The sequence below is a fragment of the Brachionichthys hirsutus genome, chromosome 9 (genome assembly GCF_040956055.1).
Source record: "Brachionichthys hirsutus isolate HB-005 chromosome 9, CSIRO-AGI_Bhir_v1, whole genome shotgun sequence".
Lineage (NCBI taxonomy): Eukaryota > Metazoa > Chordata > Actinopteri > Lophiiformes > Brachionichthyidae > Brachionichthys > Brachionichthys hirsutus.
Window position 1 is genome coordinate 1168986 of NC_090905.1, and position 24052 is coordinate 1193037.

The window sequence follows — 24052 nt, forward strand, 5'->3', positions numbered from 1 at the left end:
ATAGCCGCATGAAACTATTGATTTGCTTAAAGACTGAGGTTTTATACACAGTTTCTATTAACTCTTTCACTGCCAAATGAATGACGTCAATTAGGCTTGAAATAGAATTCTGCCTCTCTTCAATGGTCAATAACTCCAGAAGGACAAACGGTAGGGACGCACCTTTTCTTTCTGGTAAAAGACGAGACTTGAATCTTTCATTCGGTGGGTTCGGTGTCTGCATAGTCATAGTGCATAATGTTCTCTGGGTTTTGAAAAATAGGGGCAAATGAGCGAAAACTGCTGGCATTGAATGAGTTAATAGCAAACCTTTCAAATGGTGGTGTAGCGGGTAGCGCTGTCGCCTCACAGCAAGCAGGTAGCAGGTTCGAATCCCATCTGTACCGTTTGTATGTCCTTCCCGTGTTTTGTGTTTCCATAAACGTGCATCTGAGGTGAATCGATCACCTCAAGTTGTGCGTCGGTGTCACTATTTGTCTTTCGTGTGTCCCCGAGATGAACTGGCGACATGTCCGGGTGTGCCCCGCCTCTCGCCCGCAGTCAGCTGCCGAGCAGATAGTGTCTGTAGACCAGAGGGTTGTGGACACAAAGATGGATGCATAGACGTTTGGAGTGATCAGCCTTTCTGTCCGTCTGCACAGCAACGACCAGGACGTTGTGGACTCTCTGGAAGACGTCTACTCGACAGGGACCTTTGTGCAGATCCATGAGATGCAGGACCTGGGAGACAGGCTGAGGATGATCGTCATGGGACATCGCAGGTTAGCATCAGAGTTTCCCTCCACAGCAAATTGAGGACAGAACTTCAATGTCTTCTGTGGTCTGTCAGGATCCAGATCACCAGGCAGCTGGAGGTGGACCCGGAAGAATCGGCAACGTTCCCCGTGTCTGAGCCGGAGGCAGAATCCCGACCGAGATCCACCCTGAGACGCAAAGCCAGACCGATCCGCCAGGACCAAGGGTCCCGGGCCGAGCAGCGGGAGGACCAAGGGTCCCGGGCCGAGCAGCTGGAGGACAAGGTCGGTCCTGATCAGAACGCCACCATGATAATAATGCAATCAAGATTCCTGTTAAGCTACAATTCAACATTGTGCTAATGTCACGTAGCTCATTTTCCGCAGGGGTTACGTTCTAAAAACAACCCGCAGTAAGTGAAATCCGCAATGTAGTGATCTTTATTTTATTTTATTATTATACATGTACATAAATGTTTTAAGGCTGTAAAACCCCTCACCACACACTTTATACACGTTTAACAGTCAGGCATTAATCTAAATAGATTGTTTCAGTATTATAGAATGAAACCAAAGATCAAAACCTTTTCAGAACTAAATATTTGTTTGAGAAATATAAATATATAGTACGTACAGTAAACGTTTTCCTGTTAATAATGTTAAGGCGTGCAGGTCGAGGAAAGAGCAGCTTGGAGTGCAGAAGAACAAATATTCTACTCGTGCTGTCTTTAGCCTCTCATGCTGCTTTATTGGATAGCTTAGCACAGCGGAACGGCAGCGGCTACATGTATAAACAGGAAGAAACAAAACCCAAAATACAAAATAAAAGCCTCCTTTTACACCGAGAAGAAGAGCGCTATAAAACAAACGCTTAACAAGTAAACATGATAGCTTTTAGAAATAACGAATTTAATTTTAATGATCAACCTACGAGGTTGAACACATGAGAAATGATTAATAGCGACTCGCGTGTATTTCACAGTTCCTCCGACCGCGCCCCTTCGTCTTGCACCGTTTCAAGGCGCGTTCAAGCGCAAAAAAAATAATCTGAAATTGCATTATAACGCCGCGAAGTCGCGGAAGATGAACCGCATTATATCGAGGGACTACTGTATACAAATCATTAACTCCTTCAGTGCCAGTATGTTCGACTGCCAGCGTGTGTGTGTGTGTTTCCACACTGATGCAGCAGATTTGCTCTGTCAGATTTCAGAAGCAGATCTCGGTCTGGAGCTTCAGCCTCTGCCTGGTTCCAACATCCTGATGGTGGAAGTAGAAAACGTCCAACACGAGCAGTTCGCCGTCACCGAGGAGGTCAAGGTAGGGGTGGGGGGAGGGTCTGCTCTGCGTACGCCCCACGGTGGAGGACGCTCAGGGGGCGTTACCAAAGAGGAGGCTCTGGAGTGTAAACACAAACATGTGTGTGACGTGTGCAGGCGTTGACAGCAGAGATAGTGAAGACCATCAGGGACATCATTGCACTCAACCCACTCTACAGGTCAGTTGTGAAACGTCCCGGGGGGGGTCACTGTCCTGTCGCCTTGTGTGTCCTCGGCAGTTTGATGATGAATATATTTATTAGATAGAATGTTAGAGTACAAGTACAGTCACACAGTAGCATGTATTACAGTACAAATAAAGTCAAACATCCTGTCTAAGAGGAGCATTTCAAAAAAGCCCTTGCGGTCTTGTTTCCGTTGAAAGTCCTTCGTACATAAATCATCCACGATTAACAATACAAATTTAACAATACAAATAAAAATAAAACCAATATTAAATTAATCAATTGATGCAACGTAACATTAGAAAGACAAAAATAAAATGATTTTACACCGCCAGTGCAAACTAACAATTAATCTAAAATAAATTACACCACTGATGCAAAATGACAATAAATGACAATAAATAACTTACATAAATTACTATGGCAATTAATATGTGCAACGTAGGTGGACAAAAAGGGGGTGGGGGGGGGGGTTTGATCCGGAGAGAGTCGTGATGACTAGCTCCATTTCTGTCCCCCTGAAAGGTGAATTTTTAGGGCCTTTTTGAAGGAGGCCAAAGAGGTGCATGTTTTGAGGGCAGGAGTCAAACAGTTCCACCCTTGGGGGGCAGTATTGTGGAAATATGATTTACCCATGTTGGTCCTATAGGAGGGGGTAATCAGGTTGTTGTTTGAGCTCCCTCTAGTGTTGTGGCTGTGGGTGTCACTAAATCTGTGGAGGTGTTCCGTCAGGTATGCAGGGATTGAGGGGACTGAGGGCAGAGCTGCATTGACTATTTTAAATGCCAATCCCATTTTGAGTTGTTTAACCCTGTCTTCTACCCTGAGCCATTTTAGGCTAGCAAAATGTCCAGGAAGAAGGTGGGTCATGGGCCCCAGATTGAGGAGTAGCTGAATCAGTTTGTTTTGGGAAGTCTGAAGCCTGGTTTTCAGGGACGCTTTGATGTTTGAATACCAGGAGGTGCTAGCATAGTCAAAGAGGGGCTGAACGAGGGCTCCAGCAAGCGTCCGGAGAGCACTTTTGTTGACAAAAGCAGACATTTGGCTCAAAATTCTTGTTCTCTGATTGACTTTTTTGATCACCTTAGTTGTCATACTATCGCCAGACAGGTATTTGTCAAGAACACAGCCCAAATAGGTAATCTCTTCTTTGCTGGAGATTACTACATACATTTGAGGTTGTCCACCCGTTAGATCAGGTCTCATGACCGCCGTGACCCGTGACTCGAGATGGCCTTTTACAGGTGACCGTATGTAGAGATTATGGTGGGGGCGGGGGGGGGGGGGGGGGGGGGGTTCTCCTTTGACTCGGTATTCTTGGCTGCAAATTGTTTTGGTTCAACTTAGTGCTGCACGAAGTCTCGAGAAAATATCGTTATCACTTTAATGGCGATGTCCATATCGAAATTATGCTTGATAATTGAAAGTTATTTCTGTATAAATCACACATTTATTTTCATACGCACTTTGACCAATCCGGCGCAACCTTAATTAAATGGGTCCCAGGGTGCGGCTTCGCTATTGGTCAGAGCGAGCACACGCTCTCAGCGGGAGGACGATACGAAGGCGGGCCAAAGCAGAGCGCCACTCGTTTCTAAAAGACACGGATTCTGAGGAGGAGATCAGACATCATGAAAAATGTCTTCTGGGTCTGATCCAGAGTGGGGTCAGGAGAGAACCGGAGGGTTTAGCATCGAAACCTCCCGGAACCGACGCATTTGAGTCGTTGCCCTTGGCTGTGTGTCCAGTGGCAGATCCTCTCGCGCTGTCTGGAGCAGCGTGCGTTCCCTAGTCGACATCGAGCCAATAACACGATGTTGATGTCCATATTAGCTTTATATGAACGCTGTTGCAACATCTACAGAGAGGATGTGGGTGAGATCCAGCCTGAAGGGTCCAATCAGCTCCACAGACCGGCGTCACCAGTGGACCAGCAAAGACTCATTCAGGAGGACCCAAAGAAAACTGAAGAGCCCAGAATTCATGGCTCCACTAATTCACTGGAGACACCGGGCTGAGAGGACATCACGGACGGGTGGCGAGGAGAACGATGAGGCTCGTCTGAATTTAAACACGACACACCTCAATGGCCCGCAGAGCCAAAGGCCGAGCTCTGTCACATCTGGCTTAACCAATCACAGCGTTCCGCTGAGGGAACCTTAATGAGACAAAGAAGAATTCAACCCTGTCCTCTGTGTGTGAACGGAAGCTCGGGAACAGCTGGGACCTGCAGCAGGACAAGGTTCTGCTTCAGGCCCCCCCCCCCCCCCCCCCCGTGTGGCTGAACCGGAGCCGGTCTGTGAGGAGTGGGCTGAGAATGATTATCATTCAGGTTCTGGATCGATGAGATTCCTTCAGACGGTCTCTGTCTTCTATCCTTTGATCTCTGGAAGCGGTGTAAGTGTGTGTCCTTCTGTCTCAGGGAGTCGGTCCTCCAGATGATGCAGGCTGGCCAGCGAGTGGTGGACAACCCCATCTACCTCAGCGACATGGGGGCCGCCCTGACTGGAGCCGAGTCCCAGGAGCTGCAGGACGTCCTCGAGGAGATCAATGTGAGCCAGCTGAAGGGTCTGTGTGGGACGCTTCGAGGCTTGGGGACAGGCCAGCTGGAAATGTGAAATTGGATAATGTTCTTTTTTATATTGGATTTGAAGAAATGATTGATAAAGATTCTTTTTCTTCTTGGAAGCGTTTTGGAGGCCTTTTAGATATTTTTCGGGGTTTCTTGGATACTCTAATGGGACAGTGCTTGTTGTACAAGGAAGTAAATGATTCTAAAAAGTTATTGTCATCTCTTTCTGTCCCCAGTGCTGTGATTTTAAATCTTCATTCAGCAGTGGGAGCTCGTCTGTGACTGACATTAGCGACTTTGAGTGTCTAGAAAAGCGTTATATAAATAGAATGTATTATTATTATTATTATTAAAGGTTACTTTACTTTTACTGACGCTGCCAACATCACACAATAAAACCTGATTTCAGACAAACCCGCAAACCCAGCCACAACGTTCCCATCAACATCAATCGATGTCTCAATGGTAACCGATGGCAACGCCTAAAAGGGGTTTAAACACGTTGGACGAGGCTCATCCTTCAGAGTTCATCCAGGGAGAACACGAGTCACATGATAGGAACTGAACAGGATCCTGCTTGTGTACTTCTCTGCAGATCCCAAAGCGTCTCTACAAGGCTCTGTCTCTGCTGAAGAAGGAGTATGAACTGAGTAAACTCCAGCAGCGGCTGGGCAGAGAGGTCAGAGGTCACCCAGCACTGGTGACATGGCCACACGCTCTCCTCACCATCCTCATCCAGCTGTCCTTGCTGTCCCAACAGGTGGAGGAGAAGATCAAACAGACTCACAGGAAGTTCCTGCTGCAGGAGCAGCTCAAGATCATTAAGAAGGTAGAACCCCGTGCGCTCTGACGCGTTGCCATGACGCTCCTCTGTGCTCTGGTGCCACGCAGCGGATGCCGGCGATATTCTTCCTGTTTGACACTGGTCTGTCTTCCAAATAAAGTCAGAAATCTTTGTGGTGCCAGTTCATTCGAGGTATGTTCAGTTTAAATCTTTGAACAGTCTCGTCAATAAATAAGATGCAAATATATGCAAATGATGTCTATTGACTTAAAATGTATAAAGTAACTAAAATCATAAAACACATTATACACAGAGGACATTTTAAAACATTGAGCAGCCAAAAAGCAGCAACAGGTGACAGTAAACAACAACAAAATAAACAGAGCTTCTCTCAGTGGTGACACAACTGTGTGCTAATGAGCCATTCCTTAAGTTTAAATTTAAACGCATTACAGGTCTCTGGATTTCTGGGATGGAATTCCACTCATGTGCAGCTTTAAAGGAAAAGGCAGACTGACCAAATGTGCTTTTCCTTAGTGGGACAACACAGTCCCCTCTTGCAGCACCTCTAGAGACTCGATGTGTGGCAGTTCTTACATCCACAAACTGTCCGAGCGGAGGAGATGTTAAACCATTAATAATTTTAAACAACAGACATGAATTTATATATTTAATCACATTTTCCCAGTTTAACAGTTTGTATTTATGTAATATCGGGCAGTGATGAAAATGTGCTGGTTTCTTGTCCAGTATTTTAAGTGTGTGTTTGTACAGACTGTAGAGGTATTAGAGTAGTGGGACTGGCCTGCGACCAGGTTGTTGAGCAGGAAGTGATATGTGAAAGAATCATTGAGTGCATATACGTCAGCGACGCCCCTCTACACATGTAATCTCTAGTGAATCTAACATTTGAGAGGCAGAGTTTAACTCTATTACAGACCTTTTTAACCTGTTTTTTGAAATTAAGTTGTGAATCTATAAGGACTCCGAGGTACTTGTATTCGACATCAAATAGGGTAATTATTCATTCACCGGTATGTTTTGGGTGACTAAATGGTGCCTTGCTATTTATGAATGTGAGGAAATGCACCGATTCTTAAATGAAGAGGACTTCCTGGGCTCTAGTCAGACAAGCGAGCCGGTTTGGGGATCTACCTGGCCAGGTCTGGGAAGCGGTGTGTGTGTGTGTGTGTGTGTACACAATAAAGCAAGTCGTGCAAGAAGTGATGATCGATACGTTTCACCTGTGTTGCTGCAAGTGAACGTGTGAACAGATGCGATGAAGGTGAAACCAGGACAAAACCAGGAAGGGAGGGATGTTCATGCTGCAGCATGTCTTCCAGCCTGTGATTCCGTTTACCTTTTTTTCCAGTGGGATTGTCCGTTTTGTGATTTGTCTCGCTTTGAGTTCAATCTGAGCCCAGAACGCAGACTGGTTGCCAGCACTGGGAACGTAGACTGGTTGCCAGCACTGGGAACGTAGACTGGTTGCCAGCACTGGGAACGTAGACTGGTTGCCAGCATTTGAACGCAGACTGGTTGCCAGCACTGGGAACGTAGACTGGTTGCCAGCACTGGGAACGCAGACTGGTTGCCAGCACTGGGAACGCAGACTGGTTGCCAGCACTGGGAACGCAGACTGGTTGCCAGCACTGGGAACGTAGACTGGTTGCCAGCACTGGGAACGCAGACTGGTTACCAGCACTGGGAACGCAGACTGGTTGCCAGCACTGGGAACGCAGACTGGTTGCCAGCACTGGGAACGCAGACTGGTTGCCAGCACTGGGAACGTAGACTGGTTGCCAGCACTGGGAACGCAGACTGGTTGCCAGCACTGGGAACGTAGACTGGTTGCCAGCACTGGGAACGTAGACTGGTTGCCAGCATTTGAACGCAGACTGGTTGCCAGCACTGGGAACGTAGACTGGTTGCCAGCATTTGAACGCAGACTGGTTGCCAGCACTGGGAACGTAGACTGGTTGCCAGCATTTGAACGCAGACTGGTTGCCAGCACTGGGAACGTAGACTGGTTGCCAGCACTGGGAACGTAGACTGGTTGCCAGCATTTGAACGCAGACTGGTTGCCAGCACTGGGAACGCAGACTGGTTGCCAGCACTGGGAACGTAGACTGGTTGCCAGCACTGGGAACGTAGACTGGTTGCCAGCATTTGAACGCAGACTGGTTGCCAGCACTGGGAACGCAGACTGGTTGCCAGCACTGGGAACGTAGACTGGTTGCCAGCACTGGGAACGTAGACTGGTTGCCAGCACTGGGAACGTAGACTGGTTGCCAGCACTTGAACGCAGACTGGTTGCCAGCACTGGGAACGTAGACTGGTTGCCAGCATTTGAACGCAGACTGGTTGCCAGCACTGGGAACGTAGACTGGTTGCCAGCATTTGAACGCAGACTGGTTGCCAGCACTGGGAACGTAGACTGGTTGCCAGCACTGGGAACGCAGACTGGTTGCCAGCACTGGGAACGTAGACTGGTTGCCAGCACTGGGAACGTAGACTGGTTGCCAGCACTGGGAACGCAGACTGGTTGCCAGCACTGGGAACGCAGACTGGTTGTCAGCACTGGGAACGCAGACTGGTTGCCAGCACTGGGAACGTAGACTGGTTGCCAGCACTGGGAACGTAGACTGGTTGCCAGCACTGGGAACGTAGACTGGTTGCCAGCATTTGAACGCAGACTGGTTGCCAGCACTGGGAACGTAGACTGGTTGCCAGCACTGGGAACGTAGACTGGTTGCCAGCACTGGGAACGTAGACTGGTTGCCAGCATTTGAACGCAGACTGGTTGCCAGCACTGGGAACGCAGACTGGTTGCCAGCACTGGGAACGCAGACTGGTTGCCAGCACTGGGAACGTAGACTGGTTGCCAGCATTTGAACGCAGACTGGTTGCCAGCACTGGGAACGTAGACTGGTTGCCAGCATTTGAACGCAGACTGGTTGCCAGCACTGGGAACGTAGACTGGTTGCCAGCACTGGGAACGTAGACTGGTTGCCAGCACTGGGAACGCAGACTGGTTGCCAGCATTTACTTCCAGCAAATGGACCTATTAAAATCGCTTGTGTTGATTTTTAGGAACTGGGTCTGGAAAAAGAAGACAAAGACGCTATCGAGGAGAAGTTCAGAGAGAGACTCAAGGAGAGGACTGTCCCTCAGCACATAATGGACGTCATCAATGAAGAGCTCAGCAAACTTGGACTGCTGGACAACCATTCCTCAGAATTCAAGTTGGGCTTGTGTAGCGTTATTACTTTGTGTATTTCATAGTATTTAGACGTCTATTTATATTTTATGGTACTATATTCAAGTTATTTCAAAATGTGCAAGATGTTCAAATCTGATGGAACAGGTTCCACAGAGAGATCATACTCTTCATGAGACTTCTAACCGTTGTTCTTCTTTAAACAACGATTAAACATAAGAACGACTGTCTCCCAGTGTAACCCGGAATTACTTGGACTGGCTGACCAGTATGCCCTGGGGCATCAACAGTGAAGAGAATTTGTCACTGGAGAGAGCCAGAGAGGTTCTGGAAGAAGACCATTATGGAATGGATGACGTTAAGAAACGTATACTTGTAAGTAAATGCAATCACATTTGGAAGATGAATGTTCAGAAGCATTAATTCATGTGGAAGAACTGCAGGGTGTCTCGTTAACGCAGATGATGCTCCCTCTCTGCTCTGAACAGGAATTCATCGCTGTGAGTCAGCTCCGGGCATCGACCCAAGGGAAGATTCTGTGTTTCTATGGCCCTCCTGGGGTAGGAAAGACCTCCATTGCCCGTTCCATAGCCAGAGCCCTGAACAGACAGTACTTCAGATTCAGCATGGGAGGCATGACAGATGTGGCTGAGATAAAGGGGCACAGGTCTGAAAACCTACACTGCCATTACTAATGAATGACCTTCTCAACATTCACGCTGCCATTGTTCTTGACTTGGTTTTTTCCTTTCATCATTATTGCATCACTCCCACCTTCTGCATACTTTCATATATCTACTTTCATTTCCTGTAGCCATGTATTTCTTTGTAGGGCAGGGACGTTGGGGTAGGTGTACATTCCTGCTGCCATTGGGCGAGAGGTGGAGTCCAGCCTGGACAAGTCACCAGGGAAATGCATAGTAGCACAGTCATTCAAACTCACATTCACATCCTGAACTTTGAGCCGTTGGTTCACCTCTTCTGCATGTTTGGGAGAGAAGAAGCTGGAGAACCCAGACAGAACCCAAGAGATGCGTGGCAAACATGCAAACCGCACACAGCAAAGTCCTAAGTCCTCAGGTGTACCTGAACACAGGATCTTCTTGCTGTCAGGCAGCAGTGCTACCTACAGCACCACCATGCCATTCGACTTTTGAGGCGTTTTAAACTCCCTTTGTTTGTTTGAAATCTGAGTTGTTCAGGAACCGAGTCGTTTGAGAACCGTGGTTCCGCCGTATTCTGGAAACTTTCTCTAACTCTCTGGTAAAGTCTTACGTTGGCCCAAAACGTATCGACTCATCTTTCGCTTTTCTATAACATGAGTTTCATGATCACATTCTCCAATTCTAGAAGCTGATCGATTTTGTTTCTTCTGCCATGAATTAATGAATTAATGTTATTTCCGTTTCACTTTCCAATGAAACGGAGACAAAGGACAAGGACAATATTTCAAAGGCTTTTTGCCATGTCCTCTCTCCCTGTACGCCTCAGTCTTTGTGCTGCTCACTTATCCAAAGCCCAAAAATGGAAAAAGAATTCAGAAAGATGGACTGTTAAAACTGTGCTTTTGTTTTTTTGGGTCCAGGAGGACGTATGTTGGAGCAATGCCAGGGAAGATTATCCAATGTTTGAAGAAGACTAAAACGGAGAACTCCTTGGTCCTAATAGATGAGGTCAGTACTTCATGTCCTGTTACTATGGAGACAAGTGTCATTGTATGAATAGCAATATGAAAACTTTGCTGAATCTTTGATATTAGTATTAATTAATTTTTCATAGCATCACTGGATTAGGAATTAAGGCACAAAGTACTACCCTGAAAAGGTTGGCAGCTGTGTTTGATTTTAATAAAATGTGGTAGAATCAATCCTTTTTGATATATATTCAGGTGAAAACTATAAAACCAATGTCTTCAATTGAACCTTATCAACTTTGTAGATTCTTGTGAGAATATGCTTTTTCTAAATGTTATGCAGCAACATGTATAAAAATATCGACCAGAGCAACAAAGGACTGGGAAAGTTGTATCACGCTAAATCACACCGAGTTGGACCAAGAGGTTCTCTGGTATCGGGTGAAGGTATCATGACGAGCATGAAAGGGACGTCATCCCTTCCTGTCCAGACCATAATATCACCATCTACTCACCATACTATCACCATCTACTCACCATAATATCACCATCTACTCGCCATAATATCACCATCTACTCGCCATAATATCACCATCTACAGACCATAATATCACCCTCTACTCATCATAATATCACCATCTACTCGCCATAATATCACCATCTACTCACCATAATATCACCATCTACTGACCATAATATCACCGTCTACTCACCATAATATCACCATCTACAGACCATAATATCACCATCTACAGACCATAATATCACCATCTATAGACCATAATATCACCGTCTACTCACCATAATATCACCGTCTACTCACCATAATATCACCGTCTACTCACCATAATATCACCGTCTACTCACCATAATATCACTGTCTACAGACCATAATATCACCATCTACAGACCATAATATCACCATCTATAGACCATAATATCACCGTCTACTCACCATAATATCACCGTCTACTCACCATAATATCACCGTCTACAGACCATAATATCACCGTCTACAGACCATAATATCACCGTCTACAGACCATGATATCGCCGTCTACTCACCATAATATCGCCGTCTACTCACCATAATATCACCGTCTACTCGCCATAATATCACCGTCTACTCACCATAATATCACCGTCTACACACCATAATATCACCGTCTACAGACCATAATATCACCGTCCGTCTACAGACCATAATATCACCGTCTACAGACCATAATATCACCGTCTACGCACCATAATATCACCATCTACAGACCATAATATCACCGTCTACTCACCATAATATCACCGTCTACACACCATAATATCACCGTCTACAGACCATAATATCACCGTCTAGAGACCATAATATCACCATCTACAGACCATAATATCACCGTCTACTCACCATAATATCACCGTCTGCAGACCATAATATCACCATCTACAGACCATAATATTACCGTCTACAGACCATAATATCACCATCTACAGACCATAATATCACCATCTAGTCACCATAATATCACCATCTAGTCACCATAATATCACCGTCTAGTCACCATAATATCATCGTCTACTCACCATATCACCATCTAGTCACCATAATATCACCATCTAGTCACCATAATATCACCATATCACCATCTAGTCACCATAATATCACCATCTACAGACCATAATATCACCGTCTACTCACCATAATATCACCATCTACTCACCATAATATCACCGTCTACAGACCATAAGGTCACCGTCTACTCACCATAATATCACCATCTACAGACCATAGTATCACCATCTACAGACCATAATATCACCATCTAGTCACCATAATATCACCGTCTACTCACCATAATATCACCATCTACTCACCATAATATCACCGTCTACTCACCATAATATCACCGTCTACAGACCATAATATCACCGTCTACTCACCATAATATCACCGTCTACTCACCATAATATCACCATCTACTCACCACCACACAAAACGTCTGTACATTAACGGGGTTTCATTTAACAATGAAATTGCTCAGCGACGGGCTCTTCGGAACACAACTCCAGTCAGTGAGGACCAGAATGCTGCTGTCTTCCCTGGACAATGGAAAGCAGGGCGGAGACACGGGAGAAATGAGAGAACGCCACACAGAAGCTCCTGGTTCCAGCTGGACCCGCCTGACAGCAGAACCACCATCACCGCCCCGAGGAGCACTTGGCCCCACAAAACTCCAGATTTCACCGCGTCTCTCTCGTCTGACAAACAGGTGGATAAGATTGGGCGTGGTTACCAGGGCGACCCGTCCTCTGCGCTGCTGGAGCTCCTGGATCCTGAACAGAATGCGAACTTCCTCGACCACTACCTTGATGTTCCTGTCGATCTGTCAAAGGTAAGAATTTGTTTCTTTTGTAACTTTACACAGTCATTGTGAAGATAACCCCCCCACTCTTTCACCAAAGGTGCTCTTTATTTGCACGGCCAACGTGACGGACACAATCCCAGAGCCTCTCAGAGACCGGATGGAAATGATCAACGTGTCCGGATACGTAGCCCAGGAGAAGCTGGCTATCGCTGAGGTAGCTCCTCCCTCTGCAGCCATGTGTCCTGCATTCATTAAGCTGATGGTGGATATTGATCTCCGTCTGTGCAGCGATACCTGGTCCCTCAGCTCCGCTCTTTGTGTGGTCTCACGGAGGAGAAGGCAGCCATTTCCTCCGACGCTCTGGGTTTGCTCATCAGACAGTACTGCAGAGAGTCTGGTGTCAGGAACCTGCAGAAGCAAGTAGAAAAGGTCAAAAGCTGGCGCCAGGGAGGCAACCTGCTGGGAACGTGCAGAGTGGCACTGAGCTGTCTTCCTGTCTCGTCTGGCAGGTGTTCCGTAAGGTGGCCTTCAGCATTGTGAGCGGAGAACACGCCACGGTGACTGTAACGCCCGACAACCTGCACGAGTACGTGGGTAAACCTGTCTTCACGGTGGATCGCATGTACGACGTCACCCCACCTGGAGTGGTTATGGGTCTGGCATGGACTGCCATGGGTGAGACAGACAAACACACCCACCAGGGGTGTATACAGCTCACCTTTCATCCCCGCCATCCCAGATTAGCTTACACTCTCTATCTTTATGCCTATCAATGCTCATCAGTATTCCATTACCCCCCGTAGGAGGCTCGACGCTGTTCATTGAGACATCCCTGCGCCGTCCTTTCGGAGACGCTGATTCAAAAGGAGAGGGGTCGTTGGAGGTCACAGGTCAGTCAGGAACAGAGCTGTGTGAGACGGCATCCATTGCTTTATATTTAGCTCTATCATTTTTATGTTGACCCTCAAGTCACCCAGCAAAACAGCAACTTTGTGAGAAGCGGTCCGGCATGTGAGACAGGAAGTAGCTGCCAGTGACGTTAACCTCTTCAGTGTTGGATGCTTTAAATGTGTTGGTGTGGTGACAGCATGGAGGGGAATCCAGGATGCTGCTGTCACCCCAACAACATGCTGCTGCTGGATGGCTAGCTCGCTAACAAGCTAGCCAGCCTGTACAGCTACACCCCCTACAGACGGTGTAGATCCAGTTAAGAGGGTAATGAGCTGCTTGGAGGAGGTCTGATATGTTGGGGGTATAGCTGCAGTTTAGCCCCCCATTTGGGGTTGTAGCTGCAGTTTAGTGCTCTGTTGGGGTTGTAACTGCAGTTTAGTGCTCTGTTGGAGGTGTAGCTGCAGTTTAATGCACTGTTGGGGGGTGTAGCTGCAGTTTAATGCGCTGTTGGGGGATGTAGCTGCAGTTTAGTGCTCTGTTGGGGTTGTAACTGCAGTTTAGTGCTCTGTTGGGGGATGTAGCTGCAGTTTAGTGCTCTGTTGGGGGGGTGTAGCTGCAGTTTAGTGCTCTGTTGGGGGGTGTAGCTGCAGTTTAGTGCTCTGTTGGGGGGGTGTAGCTGCAGTTTAGAGCGCTGTTGGGGGGTGTAGCTGCAGTTTAGAGCGCTGTTGGGGGGTGTAGCTGCAGTTTAGTGCTCTGTTGGGAGGGTGTAGCTGCAGTTTAGTGCTCTGTTGGGGGGGGTGTAGCTGCAGTTTAGTGCTCTGTTGGGGGGGGTGTAGCTGCAGTTTAGTGCTCTGTTGGGGGTGTAGCTGCAGTTTAGTGCTCTGTTGGGGGGGTGTAGCTGCAGTTTAGTGCTCTGTTGGGGGTGTAGCTGCAGTTGAGTGCTCTGTTGGGGGTGGGGTGTAGCTGCAGTTTAGTGCTCTGTTGGGGGGGTGTAGCTGCAGTGTAGTGCTCTGTTGGGGGTGTAGCTGCAGTTGAGTGCTCTGTTGGGGGGGGGGTGGCTGCGGTTTAGTGCTCTGTTGGGGGTGTGGCTGCAGTTTAGTGCTCTGTTGGGGGTGTGTGGCTGCAGTTTAGTGCTCTGTTGGGGGTGTGTGGCTGCAGTTTAGGGCTCTGTTGTGGGTGTAGCTGCAGTTTAGTGCTCTTTGGGGGTGTAGCTGCAGTTTAGTGCTCTGTTGGGGGGGTGTAGCTGCAGTTTAGTGCTCTGTTGGGGGGTGTAGCTGCAGTTTAGTGCTCTGTTGGGGGTGTAGCTGCAGTTTAGTGCTCTGTTGGGGGTGTGTGGCTGCAGTTTAGTGCTCTGTTGGGGGTGTGTGGCTGCAGTTTAGTGCTCTGTTGTGGGTGTAGCTGCAGTTTAGTGCTCTTTGGGGGTGTAGCTGCAGTTTAGTGCTCTGTTGGGGGTGTAGCTGCAGTTTAGTGCTCTGTTGGGGGTGTAGCTGCAGTTTAGTGCTCTGATGGGGGGGTGTAGCTGCAGTTTAGTGCTCTGTTGGGGGTGTAGCTGCAGTTTAGTGCTCTGTTGGGGGTGTAGCTGCAGTTTAGTGCTCTGTTGGGGGTGTAGCTGCAGTTTAGTGCTCTGTTGGGGGTGTGGCTGCAGTTTAGTGCTCTGTTGGGGGTGTGTGGCTGCAGTTTAGTGCTCTGTTGGGGGTGTGTGGCTGCAGTTTAGTGCTCTGTTGTGGGTGTAGCTGCAGTTTAGTGCTCTTTGGGGGTGTAGCTGCAGTTTAGTGCTCTGTTGGGGGTGTAGCTGCAGTTTAGTGCTCTGTTGGGGGTGTAGCTGCAGTTTAGTGCTCTGATGGGGGGGTGTAGCTGCAGTTTAGTGCTCTGTTGGGGGTGTAGCTGCAGTTTAGTGCTCTGTTGGGGGTGTAGCTGCAGTTTAGTGCTCTGTTGGGGGTGTAGCTGCAGTTTAGTGCGCTGTTGGGGGGTGTAGCTGCAGTTTAGAGCGCTGTTGGGGGGGGGGTGTAGCTGCAGTTTAGTGCTCTGTTGGGGGTGTAGCTGCAGTTTAGTGCTCTGTTGGGGGTGTAGCTGCAGTTTAGTGCGCTGTTGGGGGTGTAGCTGCAGTTGAGTGCTCTGTTGGGGGGGGTGTAGCTGCAGTTTAGTGCTCTGTTGGGGGGGGGGGTGTAGCTGCAGTTGAGTGCATCATACTTTTAGGCAGAGTTCCGTATTGGCTTTGTATTCAGCACTTCGCTCATCAGAGAACACTTGGAAGATGTTTGTGCTCCTTTGCAGGTCAACTGGGTGACGTTATGAAAGAGAGCGCAAAGATTGCTTCAACTTTTGCCAGAGCCTTTCTGATGACCCAGCAACCAGAAAATCACTTCCTGGTCAACTCCCACCTGCACCTACATGTCCCTGAGGTAATATGATGCTCTAGTGTGAACAACTTACTATTCAGCTTCATCTTTGTATCCTGTGACTAATTTCTGGATTCCGTATGCAAAAATATGTTTGAAGCATTTTACAAAATTGATTTAAGTTAAAATGGGTGTAATTTCCGTTTTTCTACGAATATCACTTGCTTCTAGGGAGCAACTCCTAAGGATGGACCCAGCGCCGGCTGCACCATTGTCACGGCGCTGTTGTCCCTGGCAACCAGCCAGCCCGTTCTTCAGAATGCAGCCATGACGGGTGAAGTGTCGCTTACTGGAAAAATTTTGCCAGTGGGTGGAATTAAAGAGAAAACTATAGCTGTAAGTTCAAAACACACCCACTCCCAGCCAGGAGTGTTTCCTAGCATCTTTTTAGAGCTGCGCTCACACTACACGTTGGGGGATGGGAGCAAGCCCGACCCGACCTCGGTCGCAGTTTTCATCTGAGCCCTCCCCCAAAAACAGGCCATTTAGGGGAATTGGCAAACCAAAATTCTTTGTTTTTGCTCTTTGTGATTGTATTGATACAATTTCATTGGGAACGCCTCGGGATCCCCCCGGAGGAGCTGGAAGAAGTGGCCGGTGAGAGGGAAGTCTGGGTTTCCTTGCTCAGCCTGCTGAGATGACTCCGGATAAGCGGATGAATGGATTTTATTGATTTACAAACATACAGATATTGTCGTGAGCCAACATGCTGGATTAATCGGCTGCGACAGTCCTCGGGGCAATCGTTTGAGAGAAACCATTTTAAAATAAAGTAAAAGTGTATATGCTCACTTTTGTGTGCGTCTGTCTTGCCAGGCCCGCCGTGCTGGTGTGACCTGCATCATCCTGCCAGCTGAGAACAGGAAAGACTTCTCTGACCTCGCAGACTACATCACCCAGGGCATGGAGGTCCACTTTGTGGATCACTATAGCCAAATCTACCCCATCGTATTCCCACAGAACCAGTCGTAACCACCTTTGATTTAAATCACCAAAACCCAGAGAAGATGGACCAGGACTTCTCTCTGTGGCAGAAGACAACCGAGCTGCATTTCTGGTGCTGAAACGATTCCTCCCCGTGCCCAGTTTAGACTCTGAGCCGCCTGCTCTGGATTATGGCAGCAATGGATTGTTGTCAGTGATCCTCCACACATCATTCAGCTTCAGCTGAAAAGACGTGCCGGAAGACACAACTGAAACTGTCAAAGGTGGACGTGCACATTAAAGTGAAGAAGATGTTGGACACTGGCCTAGTCAAGATATGTTGTCTGATGAGCAGAATTTATTTTATCATTATTATTTTGTCTTTATTAGGTAATAAATCTGGGAAAGATTTGGGGGTTGGCATGCAGGACAGGCCGGGAGGCGCCTGTGGGCGAGTCGCGCCCCGACACCACTGCCACAGACCTCAACAGACGGGTCTTATTTTATATTTGCCAGATGTGACACTTATGATGAAATAAATGAAATTGAAATGATCACAACTACCTTGGCTGTTCTCCATTATGAACGTAATGTGAAACTGCGATTGCATTTTCCGTTGATTCATCTTTGAGCTAAGGTGAAGTGCTGATTATTACTTTCTGCAGACAAACATCTCATCTTAACCGTGTTTACATGTCTCGAATAATGAACTGCGTAAATGGGTCCTTGTGTAAAGAGTTATTGGAAGTGATATAATTTATCCCACACAGTAGTTTGAATAGATCGGTGCAAAACAGAAGCGTTGAATGAATTAACTTCAGTGGGATTTCGTAGCTCAAAAATAATGCATTGGTTTTATGTTGCGCTTTATTCATTCACTTAAACTTATACTCTGTGGTGGTGAAGCTACGGCTCAGCCGCCGTCGCGTTATGAGTGATGGTGAACATTTCGCCTCTGGTGCCATCTAGTGGCGCTCGGTGGCATTTGACCAGCAGCCTTGTATGTTTGCGAGTTGACTTCCTGGCGTAATGCAAAGCGAGTTACCTAGTTAGCTCGCCGTCTACCAGATGAAAGTGTCAGTTACCTAGTTAGCTCGCCGTCTACCAGATGAAAGTGTCAGTTAACTAGTTAGCTCGCTGTCTACCAGATGAAAGTGTCAGTTAACTAGTTAGCTCGCTGTCTACCAGATGAAAGTGTCAGTTAACTAGTTAGCTCGCCGTCTACCAGATGAAAGTGTCAGTTAACTAGTTAGCTCGCTGTCTACCAGATGAAAGTGTCAGTTAACTAGTTAGCTCGCTGTCTACCAGATGAATGGGTGAATGCTTGCAGCTTAGCAAGTCAGCATTGGTCTAGATTCCAGTTTATTGCCAAATAAAGGTAAAATATTTTATTTCACCTTTCCAAGTATTTAAAGTGGTACAAATCGTGCAACACTGCGTGGCTGGTTTCGTGATAAAGAGATGCGTGTGCGGAGACAGCAGCGTGAACCTGACAGTGAACTCGGGTCTTTTATTCTGAAGGGTCCACCGGAAGTGGTCTGTCTGAACGCGGGCGCTTTACTGGGCTGCTCCGGAGGGGGTTGCTGGATGCTGAGCTGCTGGAACAGCGGTCCTGGCCGTCTGCTCGCTGGATGCTGATCAGGCTGCCGGAGGTTCCGACCCATTCTTCTGTCAGAGGATGCGACGGGCCCGCGGAGCTCGGCGCGCCGAGGAGAGACGTCTGCAGCTGCCCGAAGCTTCATCTTCAGTACGGAAACAAAAAGACAATAATTCGGATCATACAAGTAATCGGAAGGTAAAGACGGCAGCCTCCATCTTTCCTCAGCCTGCTTGAAGCATCCATCCTCGTGCGTTTCAGCAGGAATGATGTTCTGCGTTCGGTTCTGTCCACAGTGAGGTCAGACTAGCGCGCACACACACACACACACACACACACACACACCGATGACGTGTGTTACTGTGTGGTTGAACTCGTGTGTGTTGAGGCGGACTGGCCGACAGCTCCACTCATCACGCACTGTTACCACAGCAACAGCATTTGTCTATGAGGTCATTGTTTTGTTGAATCAAATGATGGCCTTTCCCTCTGCTGGCCTGCACAAAGCCTGCGCAGGCCCCTTAGTGGATTGAAATTACATTCATTCTTTGTTTCCTGTGTCTATTTACGTATCAAATCGCTGTTTTGCAGGCGGCATGGAGCCTCCTTCAAGCTTGGGTCCTCGACCAGAGGCCTGGGAACTTCACGTTCTAGCAGGATCTTAGCTGTCTCTAGAACTGCCCTTTTCTGGACAGCGATGTTGGACGTTGTACCCAATCAGTATTGGTGCCATGCACCCTGCTTGGGGGTTACTGCCCCTAGTGCCCCCATCACTACTGGAGTCATGCACCCAGCTTGGGGGTTACTGCCCCTAGTGCCCCCATCACTACTGGAGTCATGCACCCAGCTTGGGGGTTACTGGCCCTAGTGCCCCAATCACTACTGGAACCATGCACCCAGCTTGGGGGTTACTGCCCCTAGTGCCCCAATCACTACTGGAGTCATGCTCCCAGCTTGGGGGGTTACTGCCCCTAGTGACCCAATCACTACTGGAACCATGCTCCCAGCTTGGGGGGTTACTGCCCCTAGTGCCCCAATCACTACTGGAACCATGCACCCAGCTTGGGGGGTTACTGCCCCTAGTGCCCTGATCACTACTGGAGCAATGCACCCAGCTTGGGGGGTTACTGCCCCTAGTGCCCTGATCACTACTGGAACCATGCACCCAGCTTGGGGGGTTACTGCCCCTAGTGCCCTGATCACTACTGGAGCAATGCACCCAGCTTGGGGGTTACTGCCCCTAGTGCCCCATCACTATTGGAGCCATGCACCCAGCTTGGGGGTTACTGCCCCTAGTGCCCCAATCACTACTGGAACCATGCTCCCAGCTTGGGGGGTTACTGCCCCTAGTGCCCCATCACTACTGGAGCCATGCACCCAGCTTGGGGGTTACTGCCCCTAGTGCCCCAATCACTACTGGAGCCATGCACCCAGCTTGGGGGTTACTGCCCCTACTGCCCCATCACTACTGGAGCCATGCACCCAGCTTGGGGGTTACTGCCCCTAGTGCCCCATCACTACTGGAGCCATGGACCCAGCTTGGGGGGTTAGTGCCCCATCACTAATGGAGCCATGCACCCAGCTTGGGGGTTACTGCCCCTAGTGCCCCATCACTACTGGAGCCATGGACCCAGCTTGGGGGGTTAGTGCCCCATCACTACTGGAGCCATGCTCCCAGCTTGGGGGTTACTGCCCCTAGTGCCCCAACCACTACTGGAGCCATGCACCCAGCTTGGGGGTTACTGGCCCTAGTGCCCCAATCACTACTGGAACCATGCACCCAGCTTGGGGGTTACTGCCCCTAGTGCCCTGATCACTACTGGAGCAATGCACCCAGCTTGGGGTTTACTGCCCCTAGTGCCCCAATCACTACTGGAACCATGCTCCCAGCTTGGGGGTTACTGCCCCTAGTGCCCCATCACTATTGGAGCCATGCACCCAGCTTGGGGGTTACTGCCCCTAGTGCCCTGATCACGACTGGAACAATGCACCCAGCTTGGGGGTTACTGCCCCTAGTGCCCCAATCACTACTGGAACCATGCTCCCAGCTTGGGGGTTACTGCCCCTAGTGCCCCATCACTATTGGAGCCATGCACCCAGCTTGGGGGTTACTGCCCCGAGTGCCCCATCACTACTTGAGCCATGCTCCCAGCTTGGGGGTTACTGCCCCTAGTGCCCCAATCACTACTGGAACCATGCTCCCAGCTTGGGGGGTTACTGCCCCTAGTGCCCCATCACTACTGGAGCCATGCTCCCAGCTTGGGGGTTACTGCCCCTAGTGCCCCAATCACTACTGGAACCATGCACCCAGCTTGGGGGTTACTGCCCCTAGTGCCCCCATCACTACTGGAGTCATGCACCCAGCTTGGGGGTTACTGGCCCTAGTGCCCCAATCACTACTGGAACCATGCACCCAGCTTGGGGGTTACTGCCCCTAGTGCCCCAATCACTACTGGAGTCATGCTCCCAGCTTGGGGGGTTACTGCCCCTAGTGACCCAATCACTACTGGAGACATGCACCCAGCTTGGGGGGTTACTGCCCCTAGTGCCCCAATCACTACTGGAACCATGCACCCAGCTTGGGGGGTTACTGCCCCTAGTGCCCTGATCACTACTGGAGCAATGCACCCAGCTTGGGGGGTTACTGCCCCTAGTGCCCTGATCACTACTGGAACCATGCACCCAGCTTGGGGGGTTACTGCCCCTAGTGCCCTGATCACTACTGGAGCAATGCACCCAGCTTGGGGGTTACTGCCCCTAGTGCCCCATCACTATTGGAGCCATGCACCCAGCTTGGGGGTTACTGCCCCTAGTGCCCCAATCACTACTGGAACCATGCTCCCAGCTTGGGTGGTTACTGCCCCTAGTGCCCCATCACTACTGGAGCCATGCACCCAGCTTGGGGGTTACTGCCCCTAGTGCCCCAATCACTACTGGAGCCATGCACCCAGCTTGGGGGTTACTGCCCCTACTGCCCCATCACTACTGGAGCCATGCACCCAGCTTGGGGGTTACTGCCCCTAGTGCCCCATCACTACTGGAGCCATGGACCCAGCTTGGGGGGTTAGTGCCCCATCACTACTGGAGCCATGCACCCAGCTTGGGGGTTACTGCCCCTAGTGCCCCATCACTACTGGAGCCATGGACCCAGCTTGGGGGGTTAGTGCCCCATCACTACTGGAGCCATGCTCCCAGCTTGGGGGTTACTGCCCCTAGTGCCCCAATCACTACTGGAGCCATGCACCCAGCTTGGGGGTTACTGGCCCTAGTGCCCCAATCACTACTGGAACCATGCACCCAGCTTGGGGGTTACTGCCCCTAGTGCCCTGATCACTACTGGAGCAATGCACCCAGCTTGGGGTTTACTGCCCCTAGTGCCCCAATCACTACTGGAACCATGCTCCCAGCTTGGGGGTTACTGCCCCTAGTGCCCCATCACTATTGGAGCCATGCACCCAGCTTGGGGGTTACTGCCCCTAGTGCCCCATCACTATTGGAGCCATGCACCCAGCTTGGGGGTTACTGCCCCTAGTGCCCCAATCACTACTGGAACCATGCTCCCAGCTTGGGGGGTTACTGCCCCTAGTGCCCCATCACTACTGGAGCCATGCACCCAGCTTGGGGGTTACTGCCCCTAGTGCCCCAATCACTACTGGAGCCATGCACCCAGCTTGGGGGTTACTGCCCCTACTGCCCCATCACTACTGGAGCCATGCACCCAGCTTGGGGGTTACTGCCCCTAGTGCCCCATCACTACTGGAGCCATGGACCCAGCTTGGGGGGTTAGTGCCCCATCACTACTGGAGCCATGCACCCAGCTTGGGGGTTACTGCCCCTAGTGCCCCATCACTACTGGAGCCATGGACCCAGCTTGGGGGGTTAGTGCCCCATCACTACTGGAGCCATGCTCCCAGCTTGGGGGTTACTGCCCCTAGTGCCCCAATCACTACTGGAGCCATGCACCCAGCTTGGGGGTTACTGGCCCTAGTGCCCCAATCACTACTGGAATCATGCACCCAGCTTGGGGGTTACTGCCCCTAGTGCCCTGATCACTACTGGAGCAATGCACCCAGCTTGGGGGTTACTGCCCCTAGTGCCCCAATCACTACTGGAACCATGCTCCCAGCTTGGGGGTTACTGCCCCTAGTGCCCCATCACTATTGGAGGCATGCACCCAGCTTGGGGGTTACTGCCCCTAGTGCCCTGATCACTACTGGAACAATGCACCCAGCTTGGGGGTTACTGCCCCTAGTGCCCCAATCACTACTGGAACCATGCTCCTAGCTTGGGGGTTACTGCCCCTAGTGCCCCATCACTATTGGAGCCATGCACCCAGCTTGGGGGTTACTGCCCCGAGTGCCCCATCACTACTTGAGCCATGCTCCCAGCTTGGGGGTTACTGCCCCTAGTGCCCCAATCACTACTGGAACCATGCTCCCAGCTTGGGGGGTTACTGCCCCTAGTGCCCCATCACTACTGGAGCCATGCTCCCAGCTTGGGGGTTACTGCCCCTAGTGCCCCAATCACTACTGGAACCATGCTCCCAGCTTGGGGGGTTACTGCCCCTAGTGCCCCATCACTACTGGAGCCATGGACCCAGCTTGGGGGGTTAGTGCCCCATCACTACTGGAGCCATGCACCCAGCTTGGGGGTTACTGCCCGTAGTACCCCCATCACTACTGGAGCCATGCACCCAGCTTGGGGGGTTACTGCCCCATCACTACTGGAGCCATGCACCCAGCTTGGGGGTTACTGCCCCTAGTGCCCCATCACTACTGGAGCCATGGACCCAGCTTGGGGGGTTAGTGCCCCATCACTACTGGAGCCATGCTCCCAGCTTGGGGGTTACTGCCCCTAGTGCCCCAATCACTACTGGAGCCAAGCACCCAGCTTGGGGGTTACTGGCCCTAGTGCCCCAATCACTACTGGAACCATGCACCCAGCTTGGGGGTTACTGCCCCTAGTGCCCTGATCACTACTGGAGCAATGCACCCAGCTTGGGGGTTACTGCCCCTAGTGCCCCAATCACTACTGGAACCATGCTCCCAGCTTGGGGGTTACTGCCCCTAGTGCCCCATCACTATTGGAGCCATGCACCCAGCTTGGGGGTTACTGCCCCGAGTGCCCCATCACTACTTGAGCCATGCTCCCAGCTTGGGGGTTACTGCCCCTAGTGCCCCAATCACTACTGGAACCATGCTCCCAGCTTGGGGGGTTACTGCCCCTAGTGCCCCAATCACTACTGGAACCATGCTCCCAGCTTGGGGGTTACTGGCCCTAGTGCCCCAATCACTACTGGAACCATGCACCCAGCTTGGGGGTTACTGCCCCTAGTGCCCTGATCACTACTGGAGCAATGCACCCAGCTTGGGGGTTACTGCCCCTAGTGCCCCAATCACTACTGGAACCATGCTCCCAGCTTGGGGGTTACTGCCCC

At 50.0% G+C, this 24052-nt stretch overlaps 1 protein-coding gene across 1 annotated transcript; it reads left to right on the plus strand.

Annotated features, from left to right (window-relative positions):
* The first annotated feature begins 711 nt into the window (after positions 1-711).
* Positions 712-17566, plus strand: lonp1 (lon peptidase 1, mitochondrial). The gene is made up of 19 exons (XM_068743207.1): positions 712-761; positions 830-948; positions 1924-2054; positions 2171-2232; positions 4661-4790; positions 5406-5489; positions 5571-5639; positions 8688-8839; positions 9051-9189; positions 9303-9481; positions 10400-10487; positions 12709-12831; positions 12902-13018; positions 13093-13233; positions 13314-13479; positions 13608-13694; positions 15970-16097; positions 16266-16430; positions 16911-17566. The coding sequence occupies exons 1-19, from the start codon at positions 712-714 to the stop codon at positions 17064-17066; spliced, it is 2286 nt and encodes a 761-aa protein (XP_068599308.1). The 3' UTR covers positions 17067-17566.
* Positions 17567-24052: the final 6486 nt, after the last annotated feature.